This window comes from Denticeps clupeoides, chromosome 10 (assembly GCF_900700375.1).
Source record: "Denticeps clupeoides chromosome 10, fDenClu1.1, whole genome shotgun sequence".
NCBI lineage: Eukaryota > Metazoa > Chordata > Actinopteri > Clupeiformes > Denticipitidae > Denticeps > Denticeps clupeoides.
The window spans coordinates 76,054-103,790 of NC_041716.1; the positions used below are offsets into that span (position 1 = coordinate 76,054).

Consider the following 27,737-nt stretch of genomic DNA (forward strand, 5'->3'; position numbering starts at 1 on the left):
CCAAACACAAAAGTGAATTGTGTGACAATGTGTGGTGAAGCACCCAACACCAACCAAGATGTTTTGATGAATGGGTGCGTAGATCCTGTCACCTTCATGCACTGCTGCTCCTGGGACCTGCACCCTCTACTGGTTACAAGCACACACTTCTCTACAGGAGGGAGGAGAGAAGATGGGCAGAACAAGCCTGAAGAACATGAGATGATGAACTGCTAACACACACACACAGAAATAAGAAAACATCTTTATTCATTTTTCACTGAAGTTCCACACATTCGTCCCTTTTCAGATTAGTGTTCCGGTGCAAAAACCAACACAAAGAGGTAAGAAAAATTAATAAATAGCCACGTCCAGTTATTTACACATCACCATAAACAAAATGAATTTGTTACTTTACACAAACACACAAAAGAAGAAGTAAACGGCCACAAGGGGGTCAAAGGTCAGCGGCGGCAGCGCGTCTTCGTGTTGACGGGCACTGCGGCGTCAGTAATAAGATGAAACATGGCACAACATCACGACACGGATTATATTCACATCCAGAAGCTGGCGGCGGTGGAGATCCCACTGTCCTTTACACGCGCGTGTGTGTGTGTGTGTGTGTGTGTGTGTGTGTGTGTGTGAGACAGAATGAGAAAGTGAAAACACACAGTGAGTCATGAACATGCGAGGAGCAGACGGCTTCGTTCTGTGGTCAGGAGTTACCAAGATCTTCAGACCGAATGTCCTACACACTGACCCCCACACCCACACACACACACACACACACACACACTCAGCATGCAGCCAGACGAGATGAAACAGGAATCATGGAAAAAAGTATTCCAGTCTTCTCCGGACATTTTCTCCCAGGGGTGGGTGGACGTCTCTAGGACGTGAGTTTGGAGTAGCTGGGTGGGGAGAAGCGCCGCCGCAGGTATTTGAGGATGTAGAGCGGGAGACAGCTGACCAGCGTGATGGCCGTCACCTTCCACACGAAGGACAGCGTGGCGATGAAGTAGACGTCTGGAACCAGAGAGAGAGCGTGAAGACATCAGCGGCTCACCTTCAAACCACTTATATCTTCTGGATATAAACCAGACAGAAACACGTGCTAACTACCCAACTACCCGCCACTTTTTAAAGGGGGAGGAGCCTGGAGGCATGATTGACAGCTCTCTCATTTAAAGCCCCTCCTGTCAACGTCATACATCCAGGTATAACGCAAGCAGTGTTGCCAGATCCCTGAACAAATCCTCAGAAACTAAAACACACAAAACTACTGAATCTCCCTGATTACGGTACCATAATTACTGAAAATATTTACTGGGTTCCTCAGAACCTCAGATGGATCCAAACAGACAACACAAATTAAAAACACACACACACACGCACACTCTTCACTGAGACTCAAGAAGCTGTGATTCTGCGCAGAGCAACCAGGAGAAGCACCATGGTTCATGGTTCAAGTTGCCAAAACCAGTTCCGTCCCGTAACTACACGCTGTGGTGAAGGTGGAGACCAGTTACAGCGCCACCTGCAGGTTTACTGAATAAAACACTGCAGTTAGAGGTTATGTGTGTAAACCACCAGTGAAAAGTCTGGACGCCCCGACTGGTTCTTGTATATATTTTTTACGTTATAGAATAAAACTGAAGACGCAGGACTGGGGCAGTGGTGGCCTAGTGGTTAAGGAAGCGGCCCCGTAATCAGAAGGTTGCCGGTTCGAATCCCGATCCACCAAGGTGCCACTGAGGTGCCACTGAGCAAAGCACCGTCCCCCCACACTGCTCCCCGGGCGCCTGTCATGGTGCCCACTGCTCACTCAGGGTGATGGTTAAATGCAGAGGACAAATTTCACTGTGTGCACCGTGTGCTGTGCTGCTGTGTATCACAAGTGACAATCACTTCACTTTCTTCCTTCTTCTTATGAAATATGACGCGTCAGGTTGTAAAGTAATAAATAAGAACCGGGGAGCTTTTACTGCGATGGCGGCGGTTCACACTCCTGTCTTCTGTCCACCACCTAACGTTGGACAACGGGGACGGTTTATACTGAACTCATGTTAATCATGCGGCTTCTGATGATGAAAGTGAAAGTGAAGTGATTGTCACATGTGATACACAACAGCACAGTGCACACAGTGAAATTTGTCCTCTGCATTTAACCATCACCCTGAGTGAGCAGTGGGCACCATAACAGGCGCCCGGGGAGCAGTGTGTGGGGACGGTGCTTTGCTCAGTGGCACCTTGGCAGATCGGGATTTGAACCAGCAACCTTCTGATTACGGGGCCACTTCCTTAACAACTAGGCCACCACTGCCCCAAGAGGCCACCACTGCCCCAAGGTGATGGTGAACAAAGCCGCCATGATGATGGTGAACAAAGCCGCCATGAAGGTAAAAAACAGATTCATCAAACATACTTCACTTCCTCCTCATACAACAAATACCAAATATGTTTCTTCTACTGGATTCTTCCAAATGGCTCCAACTTAGTCGCCAGAACCGCCACAGAGTAGCAGCGTCCAGACTTTTGACTGGTGGTGGGACCTTGACATCACAGACAGAACTAAAAATTTCTCCGCAAACTTATATATGGTGTGTATCTGTCACCATGATGACCTTGTGGAAGGTGACACATTCCAGTAGGTGAATCCTGAAGTAAAAATTCTCCTCGATCCAGTGTGTGTGTGTGTGTGTGTGTGTGTGTGTGTGCGTGTGCGTATGCACGCCACTCACCGATGAACTCGTGCAGGAAGACGAGCGAGGCGATGTAACAGGCCAGGCTGAGCAGCTCGGCCACGATCATCAGCCAGTGCCACGTCTGCACGGTCAGTGCCACCATCAGTAGCTCGGTCAGGATGAGCGAGGTGAAGGAGATGGCCACGATGTGCACGAACTCCGACTCGAACAGCAGCAGCGCGCCGTACATGATGATGCTGCCTGCAGGGAAACAACCGGCCCGTAAAAACTGAATCAAGACTGGAAGAACGGAGCCACAACTTCACAACAGGCTCATCGAGGTCCTTCAAGCTCGAGTCAACCACCAAGACCACTCAGGGTCCCCAGAGCCCGAAACGGAGAGTCGCGAGGTCACGACCCAGACCTGACCTACACTTCACCAACATGCAACCACTCAGACCTCCATAACCGGGAACAGCAGAACCTTCCCTGTGTGTTTGGATCCAGAGACTAATAACATTCAGATGGATGGAATAAATGGTGGAGCAGGAGAAACTGCTGTGATCCGGTTCCTGCGTGGATGCCTGTAGCGCCCAACCACGCCCTGAAACCAGATGAAGGCCTCTGCTTGAAAAGCCCCTGAGGATGTGTGATTCCTTCAAACTGAGACAAACATATACGGTTTTCTTGTTCGTACGTCCCGCCCTTCTATGCTCCTCCGTTCGGCATGTTGCTGCAGGCCGGGTCCTGCTCCATTCACCCTAACGGAACCGTACAGTTACGAGACCACCACCAACCCACTCACCCTGGTAGATGCTGATCAGAACCCAAATGAGGAACGTCTTGAAGGACAGGGGTCGGCCCTGTGGGGACACACAGTTACGGCGTCAGTGTGAGAGCAGATACAGCAGGACCAGTGGAGAGACCTTCTAACTCCTGACCTTCAACAGGTCCTTGTAGAGCTCTGGGTACAACATGGCCACCTCGGACTTCACATCCTTATCTAGAACCAGGGAGAAGACTGGGAACATGGTGTAGATGGTGGAGTATCTGGGGAAGACAGCAGTTAGTTTTGTGATATGAATATGGATATTATACTGACGTGAATCATGTATGTTCATGTATCAAGTTCCTGTAATCCAGGCCTCATTCATCAACTCTTAATAAACCACCAGTCAAAAGTCTGGACGTTATAGAATATAACTGAAGACGCAGGACTATGAAATATGACGCGTCAGGTTGTAAAGTAATAAATAAGAACCGGGGAGCTTTTACTGCGATGGCGGCGGTTCACACTCCTGTCTTCTGTCCACCACCTGAAGTTGGACAACGGGGACGGTTTATACTGAACTCATGTTAATGAGCAGCTCATCAAGCGGCTTCTGATGATGATGATGATGATGATGAAGGTAAAAAACCGATTCATCAAACATACTTCACTTCCTCCTCATACAACAAATACCAAATATGTTTCTTCTACTGGATTCTTCCAAATGGCTCCAACTTAGTCGCCACAGAGTAGCAGCGTCCAGACTTTTGACTGGTAGAGTATAAAGCATAAAATAATAAATAAACAGATCCATTTCTGCACAGTGAGTCACTTCCATCAAAGCGCTTTTTCATAACGGATCTGCTGAGACAAAACGTCAGCAGAGATGAAATGTCACCAAGCATAGCTGCCATAGTGAGCACATGAGGTCACCGCTGACCAGTGACCACACACACACACACACACACACACACACACACACACAGACAGTCTTACCCAATGATAAGGAAGCCCTGATATAGAGGGACGGAGGCGAAGTAAAAGACAGAAGAGAAAACAGCCTGTAGACGAAGGAAAAAAAAAAAAAAAGTGTCAAAAAGATTGACATTTATGGCATTTACCAGGCGTCCTTATCCAGAGCACCTTAAAATCAGTCGGGACAGCCCCTGTACTGTTAAGTGTCCTGCTCAGGGACAAGATCGAACCTGGGATGCTGTGATAGGAATATCTCAACATGTTCATGCAGAGATGCCCTTGTAACGACTGTTCCAATTTATGTGTTATTATAACTGATTATACTGGTAAATAAATTACAGCCTCCTGACCCCGAGCGGGTCGAATCCCCAACATGCACCGGTGTGGCTGCAATAATATTGTTCTCCCGAGCGGCCGAGCAGATCCGATTTCCATCTTCTGATTACATCTGCAGCACAGTGGGCCCCACACACTCGCTGTCTCTACTAAAACGGAGCCGCAGGGGTCTCACACACACACCTGCATGGTGCTGATACAGAGGCTCCTGTGGATGACGAACTGGCTGAGGGCGGCGGAGCGCTTGTAGCTGTTCCGCCCGTGGACCATCAGCAGGCGACCCAAGTGCTTAAACTGGCTGACGGAGAAATCGGCCGCCAGCGACGCCTGCTTTCCCTCCTGCACACAGACACACACACTTTCAAGGCCTCCATCTCTCACTGTGAGTGTGAGAGAGACAGATCAGATGTTACGGTTCAGGAAACAGGTGTGTGTGTGTGATGGTATTTGAGAAAGTGACAGTTTGGGTGACACGATGTGTGTGTTTGTGTGTGAGGCCACTCTTACTTTGCCCTCCACTCCCACGCCACAGTCTGCTTCCTGGATCATGCTGACGTCATTTCCTCCATCCCCTGTGAAAGCGAGGGAGCAGTGAGTGTGAGTGTGTGTGAGTGAGAGGAATGTGTGGATTTGTGAATAGAAAATAAAGGACCAGAGCTTGTGATTGGTCGTTTGTGGGTCTGAGAACGTAAGGATCCAACGCCTTCAGCAGGTGATGTGGAGCAGTCTGATGATTGTGGGGTTCCTCACCTACAGCGCAGGTGAGTTTTCCTGTTCGCTCCTGCAGCAGCCGCACGATCTGAGCTTTCTGTGTGGGGGCGCAGCGGCAGCAGACCACCGCCGGACACTGACAGGCCAGCTCCATGAACTCGTACTCGTAGAACTTCAGACACACCTGACACACAAACACAATCAGAATATCTTTACTGTCACTCTAACAAGTGACAGTTAATACTGTGTGTAAAAGCTAGCTTTAAAAGAAGACAACTAGCATATACAGTACAGGCCAAACGTCTGGACACCTTCTCATTTCATGACCATTAACAAAAAAGGTGAAATAACCAAAAACATGTTTTATATTCTAGATTCTTTGCTCTGATTACTGCTTTGCACACTCTTGGCATTCTCTTGGTGGCTTGGGATTCGAACCGGCAACCTTCTGATTACAGGGCCGCTTCCTTAACCACTAGGTCACCACTGGCTCGATTGGGTTCAGGTCCGGTGACTGTGGAGGTCAGGTCTCCACTTTTTGTTAAGTACATAACTGCACATGTGTTCATTCATAGTTTAGATGCCTTCAGTGAGAATCTACCAACGTAAATGGTCATGAAGATAAAGAAAACACGTTGAATGAGAAGGTGTCCAAACTTCTGGCCTCTGCTGTATCTATAATACAAATATAATACAAAATATGAAAGTAAAATTTTAGGTAGAAACCTTATTGCACGTGAAAAAGAAATTGAATTAGAGGTGGAGAAATAGACTGAATGTCATTAAGTTAGAAGCTGTTGTTTACACACTATACCAGTATATAGTGTTGGGCTGGATGTGTGTGTGTGTGTGTCACACCTCCAGAGAGTCTCCAGAGATAACCAGAGCGCAGTCGTGCTTCCGTCTAAAGGCGTTGAGCTCGAGGTGGGCCTCCCCTCGCGTGGTCACCTGAACGAGGACACACACACAGATAATCATCCAAACCCGGCAGCACGCAGGGTGACTGTTATTCCAGCCCAGGTGACGCGTCCGTTGCTGGTGGTTTCAGGGGGTCAGGCTGCGCTGTGACCGGCTTCATGGGAACCACGAGGAGGAAATGAACTCATGAACCCGCGTTAGAAACCGGCAACGCCGCTCGCTTCATCAGATAACTCTGATTCGCCCAGCGCAATGCAGAACGAGACACGTCTGATCAAATCAGGACAAGGGGAGGGGTCAAGCTTCCTCCTCCACACCCACTGGTCACATGGCACGCCGTTTCAGTACCCGCCAGCTGCCGCTTCGTCAGACCGCAGGACGTTTCTGCAGCAGGAAGCACGTCCAGATGCTGCAAGCGCCCTCTGGGAGACGGCGGGCGGTTTTCATGCAGTGCCAGCCATTGTTCCTTCTTCCAGGAACTCCTGAAGGACCCAACACTCATACGTAAACACTACCCTTCCTCCTGACACACACGCACACACACACACACACACACACACGCTCAACAGGTCGCCCTTCCCAGCAAACATCAGAAATGGCAAGGTGTTCCCTCAGGGACGAGGACCCTGAGGAAGGAGGAGAATAAAAGTGCTGATTTGCCAAATTCTCCAGTGCTGATTGGGGGTTCAGGGTTTTTCCCCCAGCTGATGACTCGTGACCTTTGACCCTTCATTTTTGGTATGAATATTTTGCATTTTGTCTCTGAACATGTCTTTCAAAACAGGACAGTGTTTCTACAACACACACACACACACACACACACACACACACACACACACACACACACACAGACAGAAGGAATGTGTGTAAAGTAAAGTAAAGTAAAGGAAGTGGGGCTGCACATCTACCTACATTTACCTTTACATTTACAGCATTTACCAGACGCCCTTATCCAGAGCGACTTACAATCAGTAGTTACAGGGACAGTCTCCCTGGAGACACTCAGGGTTAAGTGTCTTGCTCAGGGACACAATGGTAGAAAGTGGGATTCGAACCCGGGTCTTCTGGTTCATAGGTGAGTGTGTTACCCGCTAGGCTACTACCAGCCCTACCTGTACATGTGCAACTTATTTAAGCGTGCTTGTGTGTGTGTTCACACTCACAGGACGGAAGACGTGGATGTCCTGGTTGCGGGTCACCAGATGAGCGTTCTTGGCTGTGCAGGTGGCCGTTTCAAGTTTGTCCCCAGTCAGCATCCATACCTGCAGAAGAGAGAGAGAGAAGGTGAAACCCGCCCCTTCACCTGATAACCCCTCCCCCACCGGCTCTGGAACCCGTCATTTCCGGGAATCTCCCCAAACCTTCCAGCACCTTCCAGCCTCACCTTGATCCCAGCGTTGCGGAGAATCTCCAGGGTGGGGCGCACGTCCGCCTGCAGCTGGTCCTCCACGCCCGTCAGACATAGCAGCTCCATCTCCATCTCCAGGCTCTCGATCACCGTGGCAACCTTCAGCGAGCGGTCGTGCACGCTCAGTTTGGCTTGCACGTAGCGGGCCTGTTGACCAGCAGCCATGTTAGACTATAAATCATTAAAAAGCCGGGTTTCTGCAGGTTTAAAGAAGCCATGGGGGCAGTGGTGGCCTATCGGTTAAGGAACCGGCCCAGTAATCAGAAGGTTGCCGGTGATGGTTAAATGCAGAGGACAAATTTCACTGTGTGCACCATGTGCTGTGCTGCTTGGCCAATGTTAACTCATATTACCTGTACTGCAGAAAGCCACTAGGGGGCAACTGTGGTATTTTTGGTTTGTACTATTTGTCGTTTCCAGCGGCGGATCTGGATATGGCTGACATGGGCCGTTGTCCAGGGTGGCATCGAGGGCATCGGCCAAATAAAAGAGAGCGGCATGTGATAATGAGCTGGGCTCGGACCAGCCCTGCGATACACGTAGTCAATCCGGAAATGTGCAGTGGCCGGAAAATTACTGAGAGATCAAAGGCTTGTTTCATTCAATGTATTAGGTCTGCAGTATTTTTAAGACCTTTGAATGCTGAATTCAGCCATTACTAGTAAACTTCAGAAAATCTGATTTTTTACTTTTTAAGGATCCACGGAAACCCTGAAAAATCAAACAATCAATAATCACTATACTGTCCTTACATACACATAACGTCACAGGACACACCGTCCGTCCCCAACACACTCACACCAGCTGTACCCTCTGGCAGGATTACTTCACCGTTTAATTACAGAATATTTTATTTGACTGTACAGCACTTTGGTCAGCTCCATTGTAATTTATAAATAAATATGGTATGGTATACGCAGGAGCAGAACGAGGACTGAAAATTAGTTTTATTAAATTCATTTTTTATGTCCACTGTGCAAAATATACTTTCATTTTGAACAAAAAAAAACGTTTTATAACAATTCATTTCAAATAATAAAATAAATACTAAAAACAAATAGGGTAATCTATAATAAAGGACTTGTACAGTGTATCTGGCCAAATGCAGAGGCCGGGGCAGGGGCAGTGGTGGCCAGTCATGGCGCCCACTGCTCACCAAGGGTGATGGGTTAAATGCAGAGGACAAATTTCACTGTGTGCACCATGTGTTGTGCTGCTGTGTATCACAAGTGACAATCACTTCACTTCAAATGTGGGTTTTCAGTGAACCCAGCGTGACATGGGGAACTCAGACATGCCAGAGTGTCTAAACTTACAGTAGGGTTAAAACACTCGATATGGGGCAAATGTCAGGCTTCACACACCGCAGCGCCCCACATGGTTCAACACGCCATGCGAGATCGGCCACATTTCTACACTGTACATTTTGGAATAAGTATGTAATATCAGTGACTCTCTACAGCCACAGAGTTCATGTGGCAGAAAGCGGGATGTGGGCGGGGCATCTGGCCAGGGCTGCGGCAGGGTTGGCGCCAGTGCCAAACCTCGGTCCAGTGGGGGTCAAGCCCTCATCAGCAAGAGTGAGATAAAGCAAAAACAATGTGTGTGTGAGTCATGTAGGAACGGAGCGGTGACTCACACACTGTCTGAGTCACCGCCGCCCACCATCTCACACACACACACACACACACACACACACACACACACACACACACACACACACACACACACACTAGATGCAGACGTGGTCCAGCCTATTGCCAGTTTGTTTTCTTCTGGCAGTAAAAACAAATGAAGAGTTTGGGTTCGGGTGTGTTCGTGTTTTTATGGACAGATTTAGTCCAAACGGAGCCCGTGGCAACAGCACCTGTCAGACGCGTTCCCTGCCTGTAGAGGCCACGCCCCTCAGCATCAGGGTCCCCATAGTGCCCACAAACACACACACGGTTAGGGTCTCACCTCGAAATCCTGGTACTGCTCCTCCGTCAGGGACTTCTTTGCCACAACCAGTACCCGCAGACCTTCTCTAGCCATGTTCCCACACTGAAACACACACACACACACACAGCTTCAGAGGTCTCTACAGACTCGTCTGTGAAAACTCGTAAGTAGCGTTTGGATTATTATTTTTATTGATTTGTGTGGAGAAGCACCTCCTCCTCCAGCCAGTCGTTGTACTGGACGATGCCGGCCATCACCACGTCCGCCCCCTTCATGTAAAAAGTGATTTCTCCTGTCGTCTCGTCCTGCGAGGAAACACACCGTGCACCTTTAACAGGAAGTGCCCTTCTCAGATATCCAAAAATGATATTTAATGAGCCATAACGGTGAATCATCGGCATGACAACCAGAGTCCAGTCTCAAGACGCTCCCACAATCCTGTTTACACCAAGTCACCATGACAACCGAGAGCGCCCAGCGGCGAGGGATACGGGGCAGGACTCGTCCTCTGGTCACTGGCTTATTTTGGGCCTGGACTCTGGGGTCCTGCTTGGTTTGTGAAGGCGATAGTGAACAGGAAGCAGCTCCGCTCGCTACTTCCTGAAAGTGAGCGGCGGCCTGGCGGCACGCAGCCAGTAACAGCAGAGCGCCGTGCCTGGAGCTTTAGTCACCAAGTTCAGAGATGGGTGAGCGTTTTCCCAGATAACCCTGGGATGCAGCCACGCTCTTCACGTTCATTTTTATATCACAGGTGACTCAGAATCAACGTTTTACTGTTCGGCACGCCGCAGCTTTGTTGTGCGGTGGAAGATAATTCTGATTGGAGTAGATGTGAAGGCGCCGGGCGTCTCACCCGCACGATGATGCCCATCCTCTTGCTCTCATAGGTGAAGGGGAAGATCTGCAGGATGGTGAAGTTCAGGATCTGCCCACTAGGGGTCCTCAGCTGCATGGAGGACTGGTCACGACCGACCAGAGTCAGACCAACGCTCTCCGTCCACTGGACCAGGGACACCTACAGCACAGGGTCAATATTCTCATCACACAAGCGCACACACACACACACACACACACACACACACACACACACACAGTCTGCCGTTTCGTGACATCATCAACAGGTGCTGAGGGTATGTGTGTGGTCGGTAAGATCATCTGCAGGAGGGTCTGATAATAGAGACCCTAAAGTGACAAAATCATTGCACTCTGAACACTGATACACCATGAATTAAAAGATAAATTTAAAGGCACACACACACACACACACACACACACACACACACACACAAAGGTTTTTAAGAAAACACACCTACAGGTGCCTTTAGTCATGGCCTGCTGTTGAAACCCTGATGTCCAAACAGGGGTCAGAGTTCACATAACACACTCTGGTGTCACACTCCATCCTTCACCATACCCTAATGGTTGACCATCAAACTCAGTTCGTCCATCTCACAAATGAGTAAGTGTGTGATGGGTCCAGGTATAAATGTGTGTGAACATGCAATAAAACACACACTCCTGAATCAAGCAGTCATTATTAAAAAGTTGTTAAGACGTAGAAATGAGATGTGCATGTTAAAAATTGACCAGCTCAACCCTGAACCCCGACGTTCAGCATCAGCACCTGCGTTTTATCAGGATCTTTTATAAAAAGAATCAGCCCGCTGAACCAGATAACACCCATCACCAGCCACAACCCTGACCAGACATCCATCTGCAGCTAACGGCCATTATCTGGCTCTAAATACAGACTTCCTGAGCAGCAGCAGATCAAAACTAACGGACTTTTGGTTTAAAAGGAGATGAGGAGATAAGACGGAAGTATAGAAATGAAGTGTGAAAGTCAGTAGGAACATCACCCTCACAGCTCCACATCAAGTCATTACCATTAAAATTGATCAGGAGTACAAAAAGATGCTGAACAACTGACTGTCTGACGATAAATCACTGGACTATCTAGGATGGTAGAAGTCTCAAGCAGTCCCAGGTTCAAACCCCACTTACTACCATCGTGTCCCTGAGCAGGACACAAATCACTGTAATTGCAGGTGATGATGCAAAATAAAAAATGTTATATTAATATATATTAAAAATGTAAAAATCTAAATATAATAATATTGTGTTTTCATATTTAGAAGTAAATGAGCGTAACTTGATGCCATCTGGTATAAAATCATTCTATCTCAGACTCTCTTATGTAAATCTTACTTCTGCCTCTCGGGTGTCAGGAGGCCTGAGGCACCACAGACTGTAACATGTTCAAGTAGAGAGAAAAAGACAAAGAAGAGGAGGTTTATGGACAATAAGTGCAATTTTTAAATATTTTGTATTCTATTTGTATTATATATATATGCTAGTTGTCTACTTTTTAGGCTAGCTTTTACACACAGTATTTAAGATACCTCTCCAGCTCAGGGTCTGCACCTAAATTTGCTGTACTTGTAACAATGACAATATTAATATTCTGATTCTCATTTAGGTAATCCTCAACAAATAAATCAATAAATCAAAACTGCTCAACTTAAAAGGAATTCAGGGACATTTACAGAGAGACAGAGACGCCAGGCTGGACGCCTGGTACACTGCAGTGTGTATATTGTGTGTGTGTGTGTGTGTATATATACCTCGTCAGGACTGGACGCCTGGTACACTGCAGTGTGTATATTGTGTAATTGTGTGTGTGTGTGTGTGTGTGTGTGTATATACCTCATCAGGACTGGACGCCTGGTACACTGCAGTGTGTATATTGTGTGTGGGTGTGTGTGTGCGTATATACCTTGTCAGGACTGGACGCCTGGTACACTGCAGTGTGTATATTGTGTAATTGTGTGTGTGTGTGTGTGTGTGTGTATACCTCGTCAGGACTGGACGCCTGGTACACTGCAGTGTGTATATTGTGTAATTGTGTGTGTGTGCGTGTATATACCTCGTCAGGACTGGACGCCTGGTACACTGCAGTGTGTATATTGTGTAATTGTGTGTGTGTGCGTGTATATACCTCGTCAGGACTGGACGCCTGGTACACTGCAGTGTGTATATTGTGTAATTGTGTGTGTGTGCGTGCATATACCTTGTCAGGACTGGACGCCTGGTACACTGCAGTGTGTATATTGTGTAACTGTGTGTGTGTGTGTGTGTATATACCTCGTCAGGACTGGACGCCTGGTACACTGCAGTGTGTATATTGTGTAATTGTGTGTGTGTGCGTGTATATACCTCGTCAGGACTGGACGCCTGGTACACTGCAGTGTGTATATTGTGTAATTGTGTGTGTGTGCGTGTATATACCTCGTCAGGACTGGACGCCTGGTACACTGCAGTGTGTATATTGTGTAATTGTGTGTGTGTATATACCTCGTCAGGACTGGACGCCTGGTACACTGCAGTGTGTATATTGTGTAATTGTGTGTGTGTGCGTGTATATACCTCGTCAGGACTGGACGCCTGGTACACTGCAGTGTGTATATTGTGTAATTGTGTGTGTGTGCGTGTATATACCTCGTCAGGACTGGACGCCTGGTACACTGCAGTGTGTATATTGTGTAATTGTGTGTGTGTGCGTGCATATACCTTGTCAGGACTGGACGCCTGGTACACTGCAGTGTGTATATTGTGTAACTGTGTGTGTGTGTGTGTGTATATACCTAGTCAGGACTGGACGCCTGGTACACTGCAGTGTGTATATTGTGTAATTGTGTGTGTGTGCGTGTATATACCTCGTCAGGACTGGACGCCTGGTACACTGCAGTGTGTATATTGTGTAATTGTGTGTGTGTGCGTGTATATACCTCGTCAGGACTGGACGCCTGGTACACTGCAGTGTGTATATTGTGTAATTGTGTGTGTGTATATACCTCGTCAGGACTGGACGCCTGGTACACTGCAGTGTGTATATTGTGTAATTGTGTGTGTGTGCGTGTATATACCTCGTCAGGACTGGACGCCTGGTACACTGCAGTGTGTATATTGTGTAATTGTGTGTGTGTGCGTGTATATACCTCGTAAGGACTGGACGCCTGGTACACTGCAGTGTGTATATTGTGTAATTGTGTGTGTGTGCGTGCATATACCTTGTCAGGACTGGACGCCTGGTACACTGCAGTGTGTATATTGTGTAACTGTGTGTGTGTGTGTGTGTATATACCTCGTCAGGACTGGACGCCTGGTACACTGCAGTGTGTATATTGTGTAATTGTGTGTGTGTGCGTGTATATACCTCGTCAGGACTGGACGCCTGGTACACTGCAGTGTGTATATTGTGTAATTGTGTGTGTGTGTGCGTGTATATACCTCGTCAGGACTGGACGCCTGGTACACTGCAGTGTGTATATTGTGTAATTGTGTGTGTGTATATACCTCGTCAGGACTGGACGCCTGGTACACTGCAGTGTGTATATTGTGTAATTGTGTGTGTGTGCGTGTATATACCTCGTCAGGACTGGACGCCTGGTACACTGCAGTGTGTATATTGTGTAATTGTGTGTGTGTGCGTGTATATACCTCGTCAGGACTGGACGCCTGGTACACTGCAGTGTGTATATTGTGTAATTGTGTGTGTGTGTGCGTGCATATACCTTGTCAGGACTGGACGCCTGGTACACTGCAGTGTGTATATTGTGTAACTGTGTGTGTGTGTGTGTGTATATATACCTCGTCAGGACTGGACGCCTGGTACACTGCAGTGTGTATATTGTGTAATTGTGTGTGTGTGCGTGTATATACCTCGTCAGGACTGGACGCCTGGTACACTGCAGTGTGTATATTGTGTAATTGTGTGTGTGTGCGTGTATATACCTCGTCAGGACTGGACGCCTGGTACACTGCAGTGTGTATATTGTGTAATTGTGTGTGTGTATATACCTCGTCAGGACTGGACGCCTGGTACACTGCAGTGTGTATATTGTGTAATTGTGTGTGTGTGCGTGTATATACCTCGTCAGGACTGGACGCCTGGTACACTGCAGTGTGTATATTGTGTAATTGTGTGTGTGTATATACCTCGTCACGACTGGACGCCTGGTACACTGCAGTGTGTATATTATGTAATTGTGTGTGTGTGCGTGTATATACCTCGTCAGGACTGGACGCCTGGTACACTGCAGTGTGTATATTGTGTAATTGTGTGTGTGTGCGTGTATATACCTCGTCAGGACTGGACGCCTGGTACACTGCAGTGTGTATATTGTGTAATTGTGTGTGTGTATATACCTCGTCAGGACTGGACGCCTGGTACACTGCAGTGTGTATATTGTGTAATTGTGTGTGTGTGCGTGTATATACCTCGTCAGGACTGGACGCCTGGTACACTGCAGTGTGTATATTGTGTAATTGTGTGTGTGTGCGTGTATATACCTCGTCAGGACTGGACGCCTGGTACACTGCAGTGTGTATATTGTGTAATTGTGTGTGTGTATATACCTCGTCAGGACTGGACGCCTGGTACACTGCAGTGTGTATATTGTGTAATTGTGTGTGTGTGCGTGTATATACCTCGTCAGGACTGGACGCCTGGTACACTGCAGTGTGTATATTGTGTAATTGTGTGTGTGTGCGTGTATATACCTCGTCAGGACTGGACGCCTGGTACACTGCAGTGTGTATATTGTGTAATTGTGTGTGTGTATATACCTCGTCAGGACTGGACGCCTGGTACACTGCAGTGTGTATATTGTGTAATTGTGTGTGTGTATATACCTCGTCAGGACTGGACGCCTGGTACACTGCAGTGTGTATATTGTGTAATTGTGTGTGTGTGCGTGTATATACCTCGTCAGGACTGGACGCCTGGTACACTGCAGTGTGTATATTGTGTAATTGTGTGTGTGTGCGTGTATATACCTCGTCAGGACTGGACGCCTGGTACACTGCAGTGTGTATATTATGTAATTGTGTGTGTGTATATACCTCGTCAGGACTGGACGCCTGGTACACTGCAGTGTGTATATTGTGTAATTGTGTGTGTGTGCGTGTATATACCTCGTCAGGACTGGACGCCTGGTACACTCTACACGTGTCCTCGTAATGCTGCTCAGCCTCGGCCTGGTCGGTGACGCCGTTTGATTCGTAGACGGGCGTGACGTTGTGCACCAGAGCGATGGCTTTCACCGCCTCATGCACGCGGCTGCTGATGGTCTTACGCACTTTAGTGGCGGCTGGAGCGCGAGAGGTCGGGAGGTCATGAGAAGGCTACAAGCACAAACAGCACGAATCATTTCCTCTGTGTTACACTGAACAAAGAGAACCAGTTGTGTTCATATTAGAAATCAACACTCTCTCCGTGGAATACAGAGTAGAGGAGGAGCCATGGAGAAGATAACCACTCCCAGATGTGCCCAGAATATGAACAACTGGCTTCACCACGGTGCTGCTATTTTTAGCTTCGGCTTGCAGGGTTAATGGCAGAAGCATTAAATTAGGCCGCGAGTCAGGAGCTGCCTGGTCCTGCTTCCTGCTCCTGTGACCCGTGGCCCCACATGTTTATGGACAAAACTGACAGTAATGGAGGCAGAGATAAAAGCAGGAGCAGCTTTCATTCTGAAGGCTGTTTACCTGGGTGTAGGCGCTGAACACATGACTCTGCACCTCGTCCATGGAGTCCATCCCGTATGCCACCGTTCCGAGGTGGAGCCTCCGGAAAACCATCTCGTTCTGGGTCAGGGTCCCTATGAGACACGAATATTATCATCACACGGAATCCTGGGAGATCGTTGGCATCAGGAATGTTATCAGGAACATCTCACCATACCTCTCAGCTCTCATGCGTTTCTGCATCGAGTTAAATCGTTCCTAAACATCACAGCTACAAAAAGCAAGAAAACAGAACGAGGCCTGGGGCAAAAAATCCAGCGAAACCAGACCTTCTGTTCCTGATTACCCAACGAGGATCTTGGGAATCTTGGAATTACACTGATCCCAGATTGCCCGCTGTGGAAATGTCATGTGTGCTGAAACTAATGGCATATAATAGCTCATAATGGCTTATTAATGCCACAGGAGCTCAGGGGCTCTTTCCTGACACCCGCTCTTAGCTTCCTGTGTACACACACACACACACACACACAGGGCTGTGTGTCAAAAGCGCCTCATGCACACTTTGATACAGGTAATGTAGTAAAAGCCTGAGCTCAGGTGTGCGCGTGTATTTTAAACAGTTAGAAATGACACTTACTACATCAATAAATCACCCATGACCTGCAGGCGCACGCACACACACACACACACACACACACACCACTCGCCTCTCGCTGCCCCCAAACCCTCCACAAATCACCATAATCGTGAGTGGGATTCTGGAACGTTCTGCTGATGAGCATTTCGAAAACCTCAGTTCACTGCCGACAACTCACTCTGTTGCCCGGGGCAACGTCACGTTCATCCGAGCCGGGCCGTTTTCCACGGCAGGAGGCCGGAGCATCGTGCGTCACGATTCTCCCGTATTAAACAGCAGGGGCGGAGTTCTGCCGGCCTGCCGCTCACCTGTCTTGTCAGTCAGAAGGTACGAGATGCGGCCCAGCTGCTCCGGAATGGTGCTCGCCCGGACCACGGTCCCAGGGATTTTGGAGTCTTTCCGGATCATCCAGCTGAAGACCATCTTGCCCATGTCCAAGTTCACGCGCAGACTGAGGTCAGAGAGACACGGATCAATACTGGGTGACCTGTGTAAAACGTGTGTGTGTGTGTGTGTGTGTGCTAGTAGCTTAGTGGTAACAAGCTACTAGGTTCAAACCCCACTTACTCACTGAGCAGGACACTTAACCCCGAGTGTCTCCAGGGGGGGACTGTCCCTGTCACTACTGACTGATAAGGGCTGTAAATGGAAATCACCTGATGGGGACAATGTTGGAGAACAGCAGCAGGAAGCGGAAGATCTGCAGGTACCAGCGACCGGCAAAGTGCTGCAGCGCCACCATGACGAGCGAGACCACAACCAGCGCGCCAAACAGGATCTTGGTCAGACAGTTGACCTCCAGGTCAAACAGGCCGATCTGTGGGCGAGAACCTCTGGAATATGTAACTCAACGCCGACATCATTTGCTTCTGTTCTGAGACATTTTTACATACGGTTACATCACACAGGCGTGTAAAACAAACACTTATTTTCCTGGCGCAGCGCGCGGCAGTATTTGAATATCTGCATTATTTACGGTTTCATGCTGCAGCTCTGCAGCCACACGCTGCTCAGCTTCTGCCCAACGTTCACAAATCTCCCGTCAACCAGCAGCATCGTGTCTGAAATGACTTTCGACAACCATCAGGAAAAATGGACGTATATGTGCCACCCAGTGAACGTCGCCAAAGGTTTCACGTGCTAAAAACGGTAGCCAATAATTTTACACGATATTGACTAACCTATAAAAAACGTTTCATGAACCTGGAGATTATTGGCCCTGACCGCGCGCCATACGTGACAAGCCGGTGTAAAACCCGTTGGGTTTGAGCGAAGATCTTCAGCTCCATCTGAGCCTGATGCGCCACCTGGTGTTACGGCAGACACTACAGGAAAACTCATGTAGTTAGAACTGTGGGCAATTCATTGGGCAACTCGGCAAAAATCTACGGATTAAGTAGACCAACGAGCTGGATGTGGCCCGCGGGCCGTAGTTTGCCCACCCCTGTGTCAGACAACCAGGCCAAACGTTCTGGGGTGTTTTTGATATGCAGAATAAAGCTCCTTCAATGGTCACATGAAGATCAGAATTGGACCGTGGACCAGTGGAAGGACCAGTGCACGTGATGTGGTGATGCTTCGTATACAGCAGGTACCTTGTGACGGGGGTTAGATGTGTTCATCACGCTGCGCAGCTCTTTGCCTGTGTAGACCACAACACCCACAACAGTACCTGCAGCGGGAACACACAACACACACATCTGTGTTGGTTTGACCCTGCTGTTGTGTTGTGTGGATAAATACAGCTGTACAAATGTGTACCAGAGGCGATGACAGTGCTGGCCCACAGCGTGTTCTCAATGCTCAGACTCTCGTTGACTGGTGGGTCTCCATCCTCCTGCAACAGGTCACACACACACTTCTGAAATGTGCCATCAGACCCATTCACATGTCTGAAACACGAGAGGTGGTGTGTGAAATGTCTTTACTGATTTTGCGTGTGTGTACCCTCACCCTGGTGAATGTACCGATGAAGTTGTGTATGTCAATATTCGGCTCCTCGGCATAAACATATGATCTGATCTGAAGAAGGTCCTGAAGAACAGAATAAAAGCCAAACTTAACCAAATGCACAAAGACACCTCACCTCTTCTGACGATATCATGAAATATTCAGGTGGGGAAGAAAACGGACCGCTGCTGTGGGCAGCCGCTGCGTACAGGACACAGGGAGGCGGAGCTTCCAGTCCGTCTCGCCATCTAACTGGTCCGTCCTCAGGAAGCAGGAGCCTGGAGGGAACGTTCAGAACCAAGATCACCCACACAGCACCAGACAAGCTCCAATCAAAGCCTCTGCAGTATTACACTGACCCCTAGGTGGCGCAGCAGATCTGTGATGATTTTTTTACAATAAAAAAAAATTAGCCCATAATTAGTATGTGTAAAACCGCAACCTGTATTTAATTTGGCTGAGGCTACAGACACCAGTCACTTCGTTCAGAGGCATCAAATGACACTCAAATCCATCAATAATTCATAATGCAAACATCTTATGACAAGTCTAAACTCTAATATACAGATTAAAAAATTCCAACATCTGCAGCCCTTCCACTCGATATTCATTAAGAAATGTTATTAATCATAATGATACAAGATCAGATTTAAAAGTGATTTTTAATCACCATTTTACACACTCAGCTCCATCTCTCTGGGGATTAGTGCTATGAAATTGTGTGTGTCCATTGTTAAAAGAGTGTGTGTGTGTTGGGCCTGAGGAACACTAGGCTCTTCATAATTGACCTAATAGCCTCCATCTGCTGCTCCCTCTTCCCGTAATACCCCCACCCGGCCAGCACCCTGCCCCCGCTCCACCCCAGAGGAGACCCCGGCACAGTCAGGCCCCTGACAAATCGCCAGTTATCAGAAAAGCCCTGATTACATCGCCGCTCCTCCAAGCTGCAGCACTTATTTAAAAAGGAGGAATGTGTGTGTGTGTGTGTGTGTGTGTGGGGTTCTGCTCATTTGCTTTAAATTAAACCTCCGCTCATGGCTGCATGGTCTCTGAAGACGTCCCTCCTTCACACGCTCATTTCTTTATTTTGTTATTCAGATTCCAGCATCATCTTCCTCCGCAAGACCGTCTTTGCATCCACCTTTGCTTTATTTATCTTACAGGATTTTTTTTGCATGTCTTACCCAGACTGCAACTGCCGCAGTCATTTGAAAGACAAAAGGATCGTCAAGTTGAAGTGAAATGGGACCATCAAATGGCCAGGAAATCACGGCTATTGACCAAAGGTTGCGTGAAGAGGCGGGGCTAATAAACTACAAACGTCTGTCGGCTTTCTCTGTGTGTGTGTGTGTGTGTGTGTGTGTTTGTGCTTTTACCATTTTTCTCTGAAGTCCTCAGAAAGATCATGTCTGCAGGAACGCGCTGGTTCTAAAAGAGAGAACAAAGTTTTAATCGTTTATTCCTTCACCTCCTCCTCTCGTCCCCTCAGGCAGCCAATCAGCAGAGCTGCGTCCCCGAAACGTAACTTACACTCTACCTGACCCCCCCGAGCCCCCCCACACACCCAGCGCTGTTCTCAGTTAGCACATGATGAATTCTCTCATCCACTCAGGCCGACAGACCTGGCCAGGGTCCTACAGAGACGCGCGTTTTCATCCGCCATTCACAGCTGAACGTGTCGCCAGATCAGAGGGACGAGAGCAAATAAAACACGAGATGGGGGGACTGTCTCAGATTTCCTGAGCTCAGACCACCACAACTTCAACCTTCTCACCTGACCACCCCCCAATTCGAGGATACAGGCAGAGGCTCCTCCCCTTCATTACAGTTCTAACGTTCGCTGAACGTCACTGGGCAAATTTTAAACTTGACATTTTGCACAAAGCTCACATGTTCAGTGTGGCAGATAATCAAAATAACGCCGGACATCAAATATTAACTGTGCATTATAATTCGGGTTATTGTTTCTAATGGCAACTAGTGTAATTAAATTAGTTGAGATTAAAGTCTGGTGATCATAAAGATGAGCAGAGCAGCAAAAGAGGCTTTCAAGACGAATCAACTACACAGCGAGCATCCTCCGGTGTTTTGTGCAGCAGCTAAAGCTTCACGTTTAGCAGGTAAAGACCACACCCACAAACTGAACAAGCCCCGCCCACTGATGGTAGCCGAGCATCTTTCGTCTGAATTTATTCAAACACCAGTTCTAATTATAATTAATCTGACTTAAACTCAACTTCTCCTGCCCTCAAACCCTTTCACCAAATGGAAATTATTTACCTAATGACGTCATTCTGTTAAAAGACAAACTTTTCACCTAAGATTAGTTGATTAGGCAAGAGTAATAATAGAACAATAGAGCCATTTATAATTTGCTGTCGTTTTTAATTTTGTTGTACTATTTTTTTACTTAAAACGGAGTAAAATTTGAACATATGTATTTTGCCCGCCACTGGAAATAATTCCAGACCGACTAAAACAGATGACCAGCAAGCAGACACTTCCACATCCTGAAGATAAATATGATGTGAATTCAGCCACATCATTAGAGTTAAACAGGTAGCTATAAAAAGAAATGAAGAAATAAAGAGGATGGATAAGGGAGGTATGGGACAATAAGTAAAAGATGGGTACGAGATGTGAGAAATCATGTCCATCAGTCGGTATGAAGAAGAATTTCTGGAGAATGTGTGTGAGCACCGACCTTCTCGACGATGATAAGATCTCCCACCTGGATGGAGCTGCTCTTCACCTTCACCGTGCCTGAGAGAAGAGATGATCACGTGAGCGTTTCTCCTCTTACTGAGGGACAGCGGGCCATGCAGCTGAGGGAACGTGGACGTTGGAGATGCGGGGATATAACAGTGAAGGAATTTAATGATTTTAACAATCTTGTCCTGTGCTGAGTGGAGGAGGGTCGGGGCGGGGCGGGCAAATTTCTCCCATTCCTCAGTGTATGAACGGGCTCGACTGTTTGCAGGAGGTCAGCGACCCTTCACCCCGCTGGTGACCCCTGGCTTTGTGCATATGTAAGACATTAACACACATTAATGCTGTGCCACAGAGCTCTGGACTTCACCCTCAGAAACAGCAGTCTTCATCTACTGTTAATTCCACAACATGACCAGGAAAGCACTGAAGGTGGATGCCTGGGTATTACTGGTCAGGGAGTTGGCTGTGGGCGGAGCCAACACTGCAGCATTTAGAGAAGCATCTTTACAAAAAAAAAAAAATTATAATAAAGACGTTTCAGCAGTTTGAGGCTCAGGCAGGAGACGAGCGACGTACTAAACAGGAGTTATGCAAAAACTAAACGCAAATAGTGAATTTCTAATGGTTACTGTGATTTTCATGGAGACACAGAGGGCAGGGCAGACGAGAAGTAAAACCTTCAGTTCCTCAGTTCCACGCATGTTTATTACACGTGTGTGTGTGTGTATTTGCTCACCTCTGGTGGACAGCTTGCTGTAAATCTGTGAATTGACTTCTTTGTCTCGCAGGAAACATCTCACCTCCTCCACAGCCTCCCTCACAATGGTGATGATTAACACAAAGCCCTGAAAAGTGTTTACAGAACGTTCACGAGGTTCCTCTGTGGTTCTGCGCTCTTTTGGTCTGTATTAGTGGCCTGTATGCAGATTTAAAAACACACATAACCACGTGCGAGGCGGACCAATCAGACAACAGAGGCGCAACCTTCACCGGCCTGGTGGAACTGCAAATTCCACGCCACACTGTGGATCTTTACGTTCATCAAAGGAGTGGAAATGGAATCACACACACACTCACCAGAGGGACCCAGTAGGTGTAAAGTGCCCCAAGTCTCAGTTCGTTCACAAACTGTGAGCAGGCCAGGAGCAGGAAGTAAAGGTTGAAGAAGTACTTGAACTGATTAAAGAGGACCTATAAAAGACACACATCAATGGAAGAATCGTTGAAATTCCACCTCAACCGAGCAGATAATAAAACTCATAAATAGCAGAAATGATATTTCAGAAAAAAAAAAAAAGATTGGTAAAATTAAAAGAGTAAATTATTAGACTCAAAGTAAATATGCAAATGATTATAGAAAAAATAGGTTTCTTTTCCTTTGTAACGTGTATGTGGTTGGGTGCAGATGTGGGACTAGAGGTTGGACTCTTTTACCTCCCAATTTAAAAAAAAAAAAAAAGAGAACCTAACGCTTTTATCCCTGATTTATTCCCGCTGGAGCCTTTACAAGGTGTCTGATGGAAGAAGGAGAGCGGGCGAGGAGGCCGGGTCCAGTCCGAGGGCCGCGGTCCCACTGCGCCGCTTTACTGGACTTTTAACAGCTTCCTGCCACCCAGCGTGAGGAATTTACAGCTTCTGACCACAGCTGGACCCCAGCGCTCATTAGCACCTGAGAGAGAGAAATCAGGTCCCCAGCTACACACACACACACACACACACACACTTCCAGCACCGAGTGCGTAAACAAAGCACAAAGATTTGAACATTCAAATTCCACAACCTCCTGAGAAATGATTCAAATGGAATTAGAACGATCGGCGTTTGCAAGTCAAATCGCTTCGGTTTCTTTTGTTTGTTTTACAAAGTGAGTCCATTCTTAAATGTAATGAAATTAAAGCTGCTCCCGTCTCTCCGATGTGTGCGTTACGGGTACGGACGCCATAAAAACGATTTCATCACGTTCAGCGCTGGGAGGAATGAACATAACAGATATACACATCTCATCTGTTATTTACTACTGACTAGTAGTGGGTAAAACGCTCGTCCCTGAGCGTCTCCAGGCGGACTGTCCCTGTCACAGGGTGGTAGTAGCCTAGTGGGTAAAACGCTCGTCCCTGAGCGTCTCCAGGTGGACTGTCCCTGTCACAGGGTGGTAGTAGCCTAGTGGGTAAAACGCTCGTCCCTGAGCGTCTCCAGGCGGACTGTCCCTGTCACAGGGTGGTAGTAGCCTAGTGGGTAAAACGCTCGTCCCTGAGCGTCTCCAGGTGGACTGTCCCTGTCACAGGGTGGTAGTAGCCTAGTGGGTAAAACGCTCGTCCCTGAGCGTCTCCAGGCGGACTGTCCCTGTCACAGGGTGGTAGTAGCCTAGTGGGTAAAACGCTCGTCCCTGAGCGTCTCCAGGCGGACTGTCCCTGTCACAGGGTGGTAGTAGCCTAGTGGGTAAAACGCTCGTCCCTGAGCGTCTCCAGGCGGACTGTCCCTGTCACAGGGTGGTAGTAGCCTAGTGGGTAAAACGCTCGTCCCTGAGCGTCTCCAGGCGGACTGTCCCTGTCACAGGGTGGTAGTAGCCTAGTGGGTAAAACGCTCGTCCCTGAGCGTCTCCAGGCGGACTGTCCCTGTCACAGGGTGGTAGTAGCCTAGTGGGTAAAACGCTCGTCCCTGAGGGTCTCCAGGTGGACTGTCCCTATCACAGGGTGGTGGTAGCCTAGTGGGTAAAACGCTCGTCCCTGAGCGTCTCCAGGCGGACTGTCCCTGTCACAGGGTGGTGGTAGCCTAGTGGGTAAAACGCTCGTCCCTGAGCGTCTCCAGGCGGACTGTCCCTATCACAGGGTGGTAGTAGCCTAGTGGGTAAAACGCTCGTCCCTGAGGGTCTCCAGGTGGACTGTCCCTGTCACAGGGTGGTAGTAGCCTAGTGGGTAAAACGCTCGTCCCTGAGCGTCTCCAGGTGGACTGTCCCTGTCACTACTGTCTGTATTAGGTGTAAATGATGGTTCTGGTGAACCCCGCTCACCCCGGGCAGGAAGGTGAAGAAGTTGTATTTCTGGTTGTTGATGACGTTTCGGGGGTACCGCTGCTCTCGCTTCTCTGGGTGTCCCAACCAGACGGTCCGTGGGCGAAAGTCGCCCATCCCGCAGCACCTGGACCATCCACAGCATCTGCGGCACAAACAGTCACACGTCACAGTTTACGATGGTGGGGTTCGACCTTTAACCCCATATCCCGGCTGATGCGGGACGATCTCGTCCTGCTGCCGCAGTCCGACACACATCAGTCAATATTGACTCCCGCTCCACCCGTCCACCCTTCTCAAACATGGCCACCAGTCGCAGCGTTCCACTACGACCCCGCCGCTGAACTTGGGTACACTGGGTCAGGCGCTGGGTAACGATTAACCCCAAAAATCTGATTTCAATGACAGAACCACAGATGCTCCATTTGGCCGGTACTACGTCTGTGTAAATGTGAGTGAAGGTGCAGCGCAGCACGCCGTGACACAGTGAATTTATTCTGTATTTAACCGTCACCCTTGGTGAGCAGTGGGCACCATGACAGGCGCCCGGGGAGCAGCGTGTGGGGACGGTACCTTCATCAAGGGGACCTCAGTGGCCACCAGTACCCAACCACTACACAGTTTTAGATATATGTTTGTGTGTGTGTACGTGTGTATGTTTGTGTAGGCGTATGTGTAGGTGTATGTTAGTGTATGTGTGTGTATGTTTGTGTAGGTGTGTATAAGTGTATGTTTGTGTAGGTGTATGTTTGTGTATGTGTGTATGTTTGTGTAGGTGTGTATAAGTGTATGTTTGTGTGTGTAAGTGTATGTGTGTGTATGTTTGTGTAGGTGTGTATAAGTGTATGTTTGTGTAGTTGTGTGTGTAGGTGTGTGTATGTGTATGTTTGTGTATGTATGTGTGTGTATGTGAATGTTTGTGTAGGTGTATGTTTGTGTATGTGTGTATGTTTGTGTAGGTGTGTATAAGGGTGGTAGTTGCCTAGTGGGTAACACACTCGCCTATGAACCAGAAGACCCGGGTTCGAATCCCACTTACTACCATTGTGTCCCTGAGCAGGACACTTAACCCTAAATTGCTCCAGGGAGACTGTCCCTGTAAATACTGATTGTAAGTCGCTCTGGATAAGGGCGTCTGATAAATGCTGTAAATGTAAATGTATGTTTGTGTGTGTGTATGTGTGTGTAAGTGTATGTTAGTGTATGTGTGTAGTTGTGTGTGTATGTTTGTGTATGTGTGTGTAGGTGTGTGCATGTGAATGTTTGTGTAGGTGTATGTTTGTGTAGGTGTGTATAAGTGTATGTTTGTGTGTGTAAGTGTATGTGTGTGTATGTTTGTGTAGGTGTGTATAAGTGTATGTTTGTGTGTGTAAGTGTATGTGTGTGTATGTTTGTGTAGGTGTGTATAAGTGTATGTTTGTGTAGTTGTGTGTGTAAGTGTATGTGTGTGTATGTTTGTGTGGGTGTGTATAAGTGTATGTTTGTGTGGTGTGTGTAGGTGTGTGTATGTTTGTGTCTGTTTGTGTAGGTGTGTCTCGTGTCTGTTTGTGTCGGTGTGTGTCTGTGTCGTTTGTGTCTGTCGTCGTTGTCTGTCTGTGTCTGCTGTCTGTTCTGTCTGTCGTTGTGTGTGTCCGTGTCTGTGTGTGTCTGTTTGTGTCGGTGTGTCTCCGTGTCTGTTTGTGTGTGTGTGTGTGTGTCGGTGTGTGTCTGTTTGTGTCTGTTTGTGTCGGTGTGCTCCGTGTCTGTTTGTGTCGGTGTGTGTCTGTGCCTGTTTGTGTCGGTGTCTGTTTGTGTCGTGTGTGTCTCCGTGTCTGTTTGTGTGTGTGTGTGTGTGTGTAGGTGTATGTTTGTGTAGGTGTGTATAAGTGTATGTTAGTGTATGTGTGTAGGTGTGTATAAGTGTATGTTTGAGTGTGTGGCCATGATGGAGGCTTCCCGGCCTGCGCCGCCTTCCCTCCCCGCCCAGGTCTCGTCAGGAACCGGATCTGTTTATCAGCGATCACGTCCCGGTTCGGGCGCAACGCGATTCAAATCAATACTGACAAGAACCGCGACAGAAAGCAACGACAGTAACGACCCACGGTCCAAAATAAAGGATAAAATCCGTCATTCTCCCCCCTTCCTTCCTCCCTTCTTTATCCTTCACCTGCGCCAGAGAGACCCGGAACACGGATGTCAGATCCACACTCGGCTCCATGCGGCTCCGCGACGTTTTTAATATTCCTCATATTCGCGTAACGCGTCGCGCCATTTTATTCCTGTCAGAAACGCCGCCGATTTTACTGCCGTTTGTTAGCATTAGCAGCGCGTTTTCACGCCGCCGCCGCCGCGTCCCTCACCCGTCCCGCTGGTGGCCGTCGTGTCGCTTCTTGTGTCGGACGGGCTGCAGCGGGATGTTGTCCGCCATTCCGGCCGCCTGCGTGCCGCCGAGACCGGGGGAGCGTCACCGAGACCGGGCTGGGCGGGCGGAGGCTGCGCCGCCTGTCACCGAGATCCCGCCGGGCGGGCAGGGCGGCTTCCATCTCAGCAGAAACACCGCCGCGCCAGACGATGCGGTGAAACGCGGTGTTTACCGTGTTTACCACCAGACGATGCGGTGTTTACCGTGTTTAACATCATACGATGCGGTGAAACACGGTTTTTACCGTGTTTAACACCATACGATGCGGTGAAACGCGGTGTTTACCGTGTTTAACACCATACGATGCGGTGAAACGCGGTTTTTACCGTGTTTAACACCAGACGATGCGGTGTTTACCGTGTTTAACACCATACGATGCGGTGAAACGCGGTGTTTACCGTGTTTACCACCAGACGATGCGGTGTTTACCGTGTTTAACATCATACGATGCGGTGAAACACGGTTTTTACCGTGTTTAACACCATACGATGCGGTGAAACGCGGTGTTTACCGTGTTTAACACCATACGATGCGGTGAAACGCGGTTTTTACCGTGTTTAACACCAGACGATGCGGTGTTTACCGTGTTTACCATCAGACGATGCGGTGAAACGCGGTGTTTACCGTGTTTAACACCAGACGATGCGGTGAAACGCGGTGTTTACCGTGTTTAACACCATACGATGCGGTGAAACGCGGTTTTTACCGTGTTTAACACCAGACGATGCGGTGTTTACCGTGTTTACCATCAGACGATGCGGTGAAACGCGGTGTT

At 48.3% G+C, this 27,737-nt stretch overlaps 1 protein-coding gene across 1 annotated transcript; it reads right to left on the reverse strand.

Annotated features, from left to right (window-relative positions):
- Positions 1-230: 230 nt before the first annotated feature.
- atp9a (ATPase phospholipid transporting 9A) lies at positions 231-27,105 on the reverse strand. The gene is made up of 28 exons (XM_028993974.1): positions 26,901-27,105; positions 24,562-24,706; positions 22,629-22,742; positions 22,288-22,396; positions 21,544-21,602; positions 20,216-20,267; positions 19,023-19,117; positions 18,843-18,923; positions 18,651-18,726; positions 18,485-18,561; positions 17,546-17,706; positions 17,198-17,340; positions 16,271-16,383; positions 15,698-15,907; positions 10,575-10,736; positions 9,934-10,026; positions 9,740-9,823; positions 7,757-7,927; positions 7,536-7,634; positions 6,313-6,402; positions 5,494-5,638; positions 5,251-5,315; positions 4,927-5,082; positions 4,429-4,493; positions 3,605-3,713; positions 3,469-3,526; positions 2,721-2,924; positions 231-1,005 (listed from the first exon to the last, which is right to left on the reverse strand). The coding sequence occupies exons 1-28, from the start codon at positions 26,966-26,968 to the stop codon at positions 869-871; spliced, it is 3,141 nt and encodes a 1,046-aa protein (XP_028849807.1). The 5' UTR covers positions 26,969-27,105; the 3' UTR covers positions 231-868.
- Between the last annotated feature and the right edge of the window lie 632 nt (positions 27,106-27,737).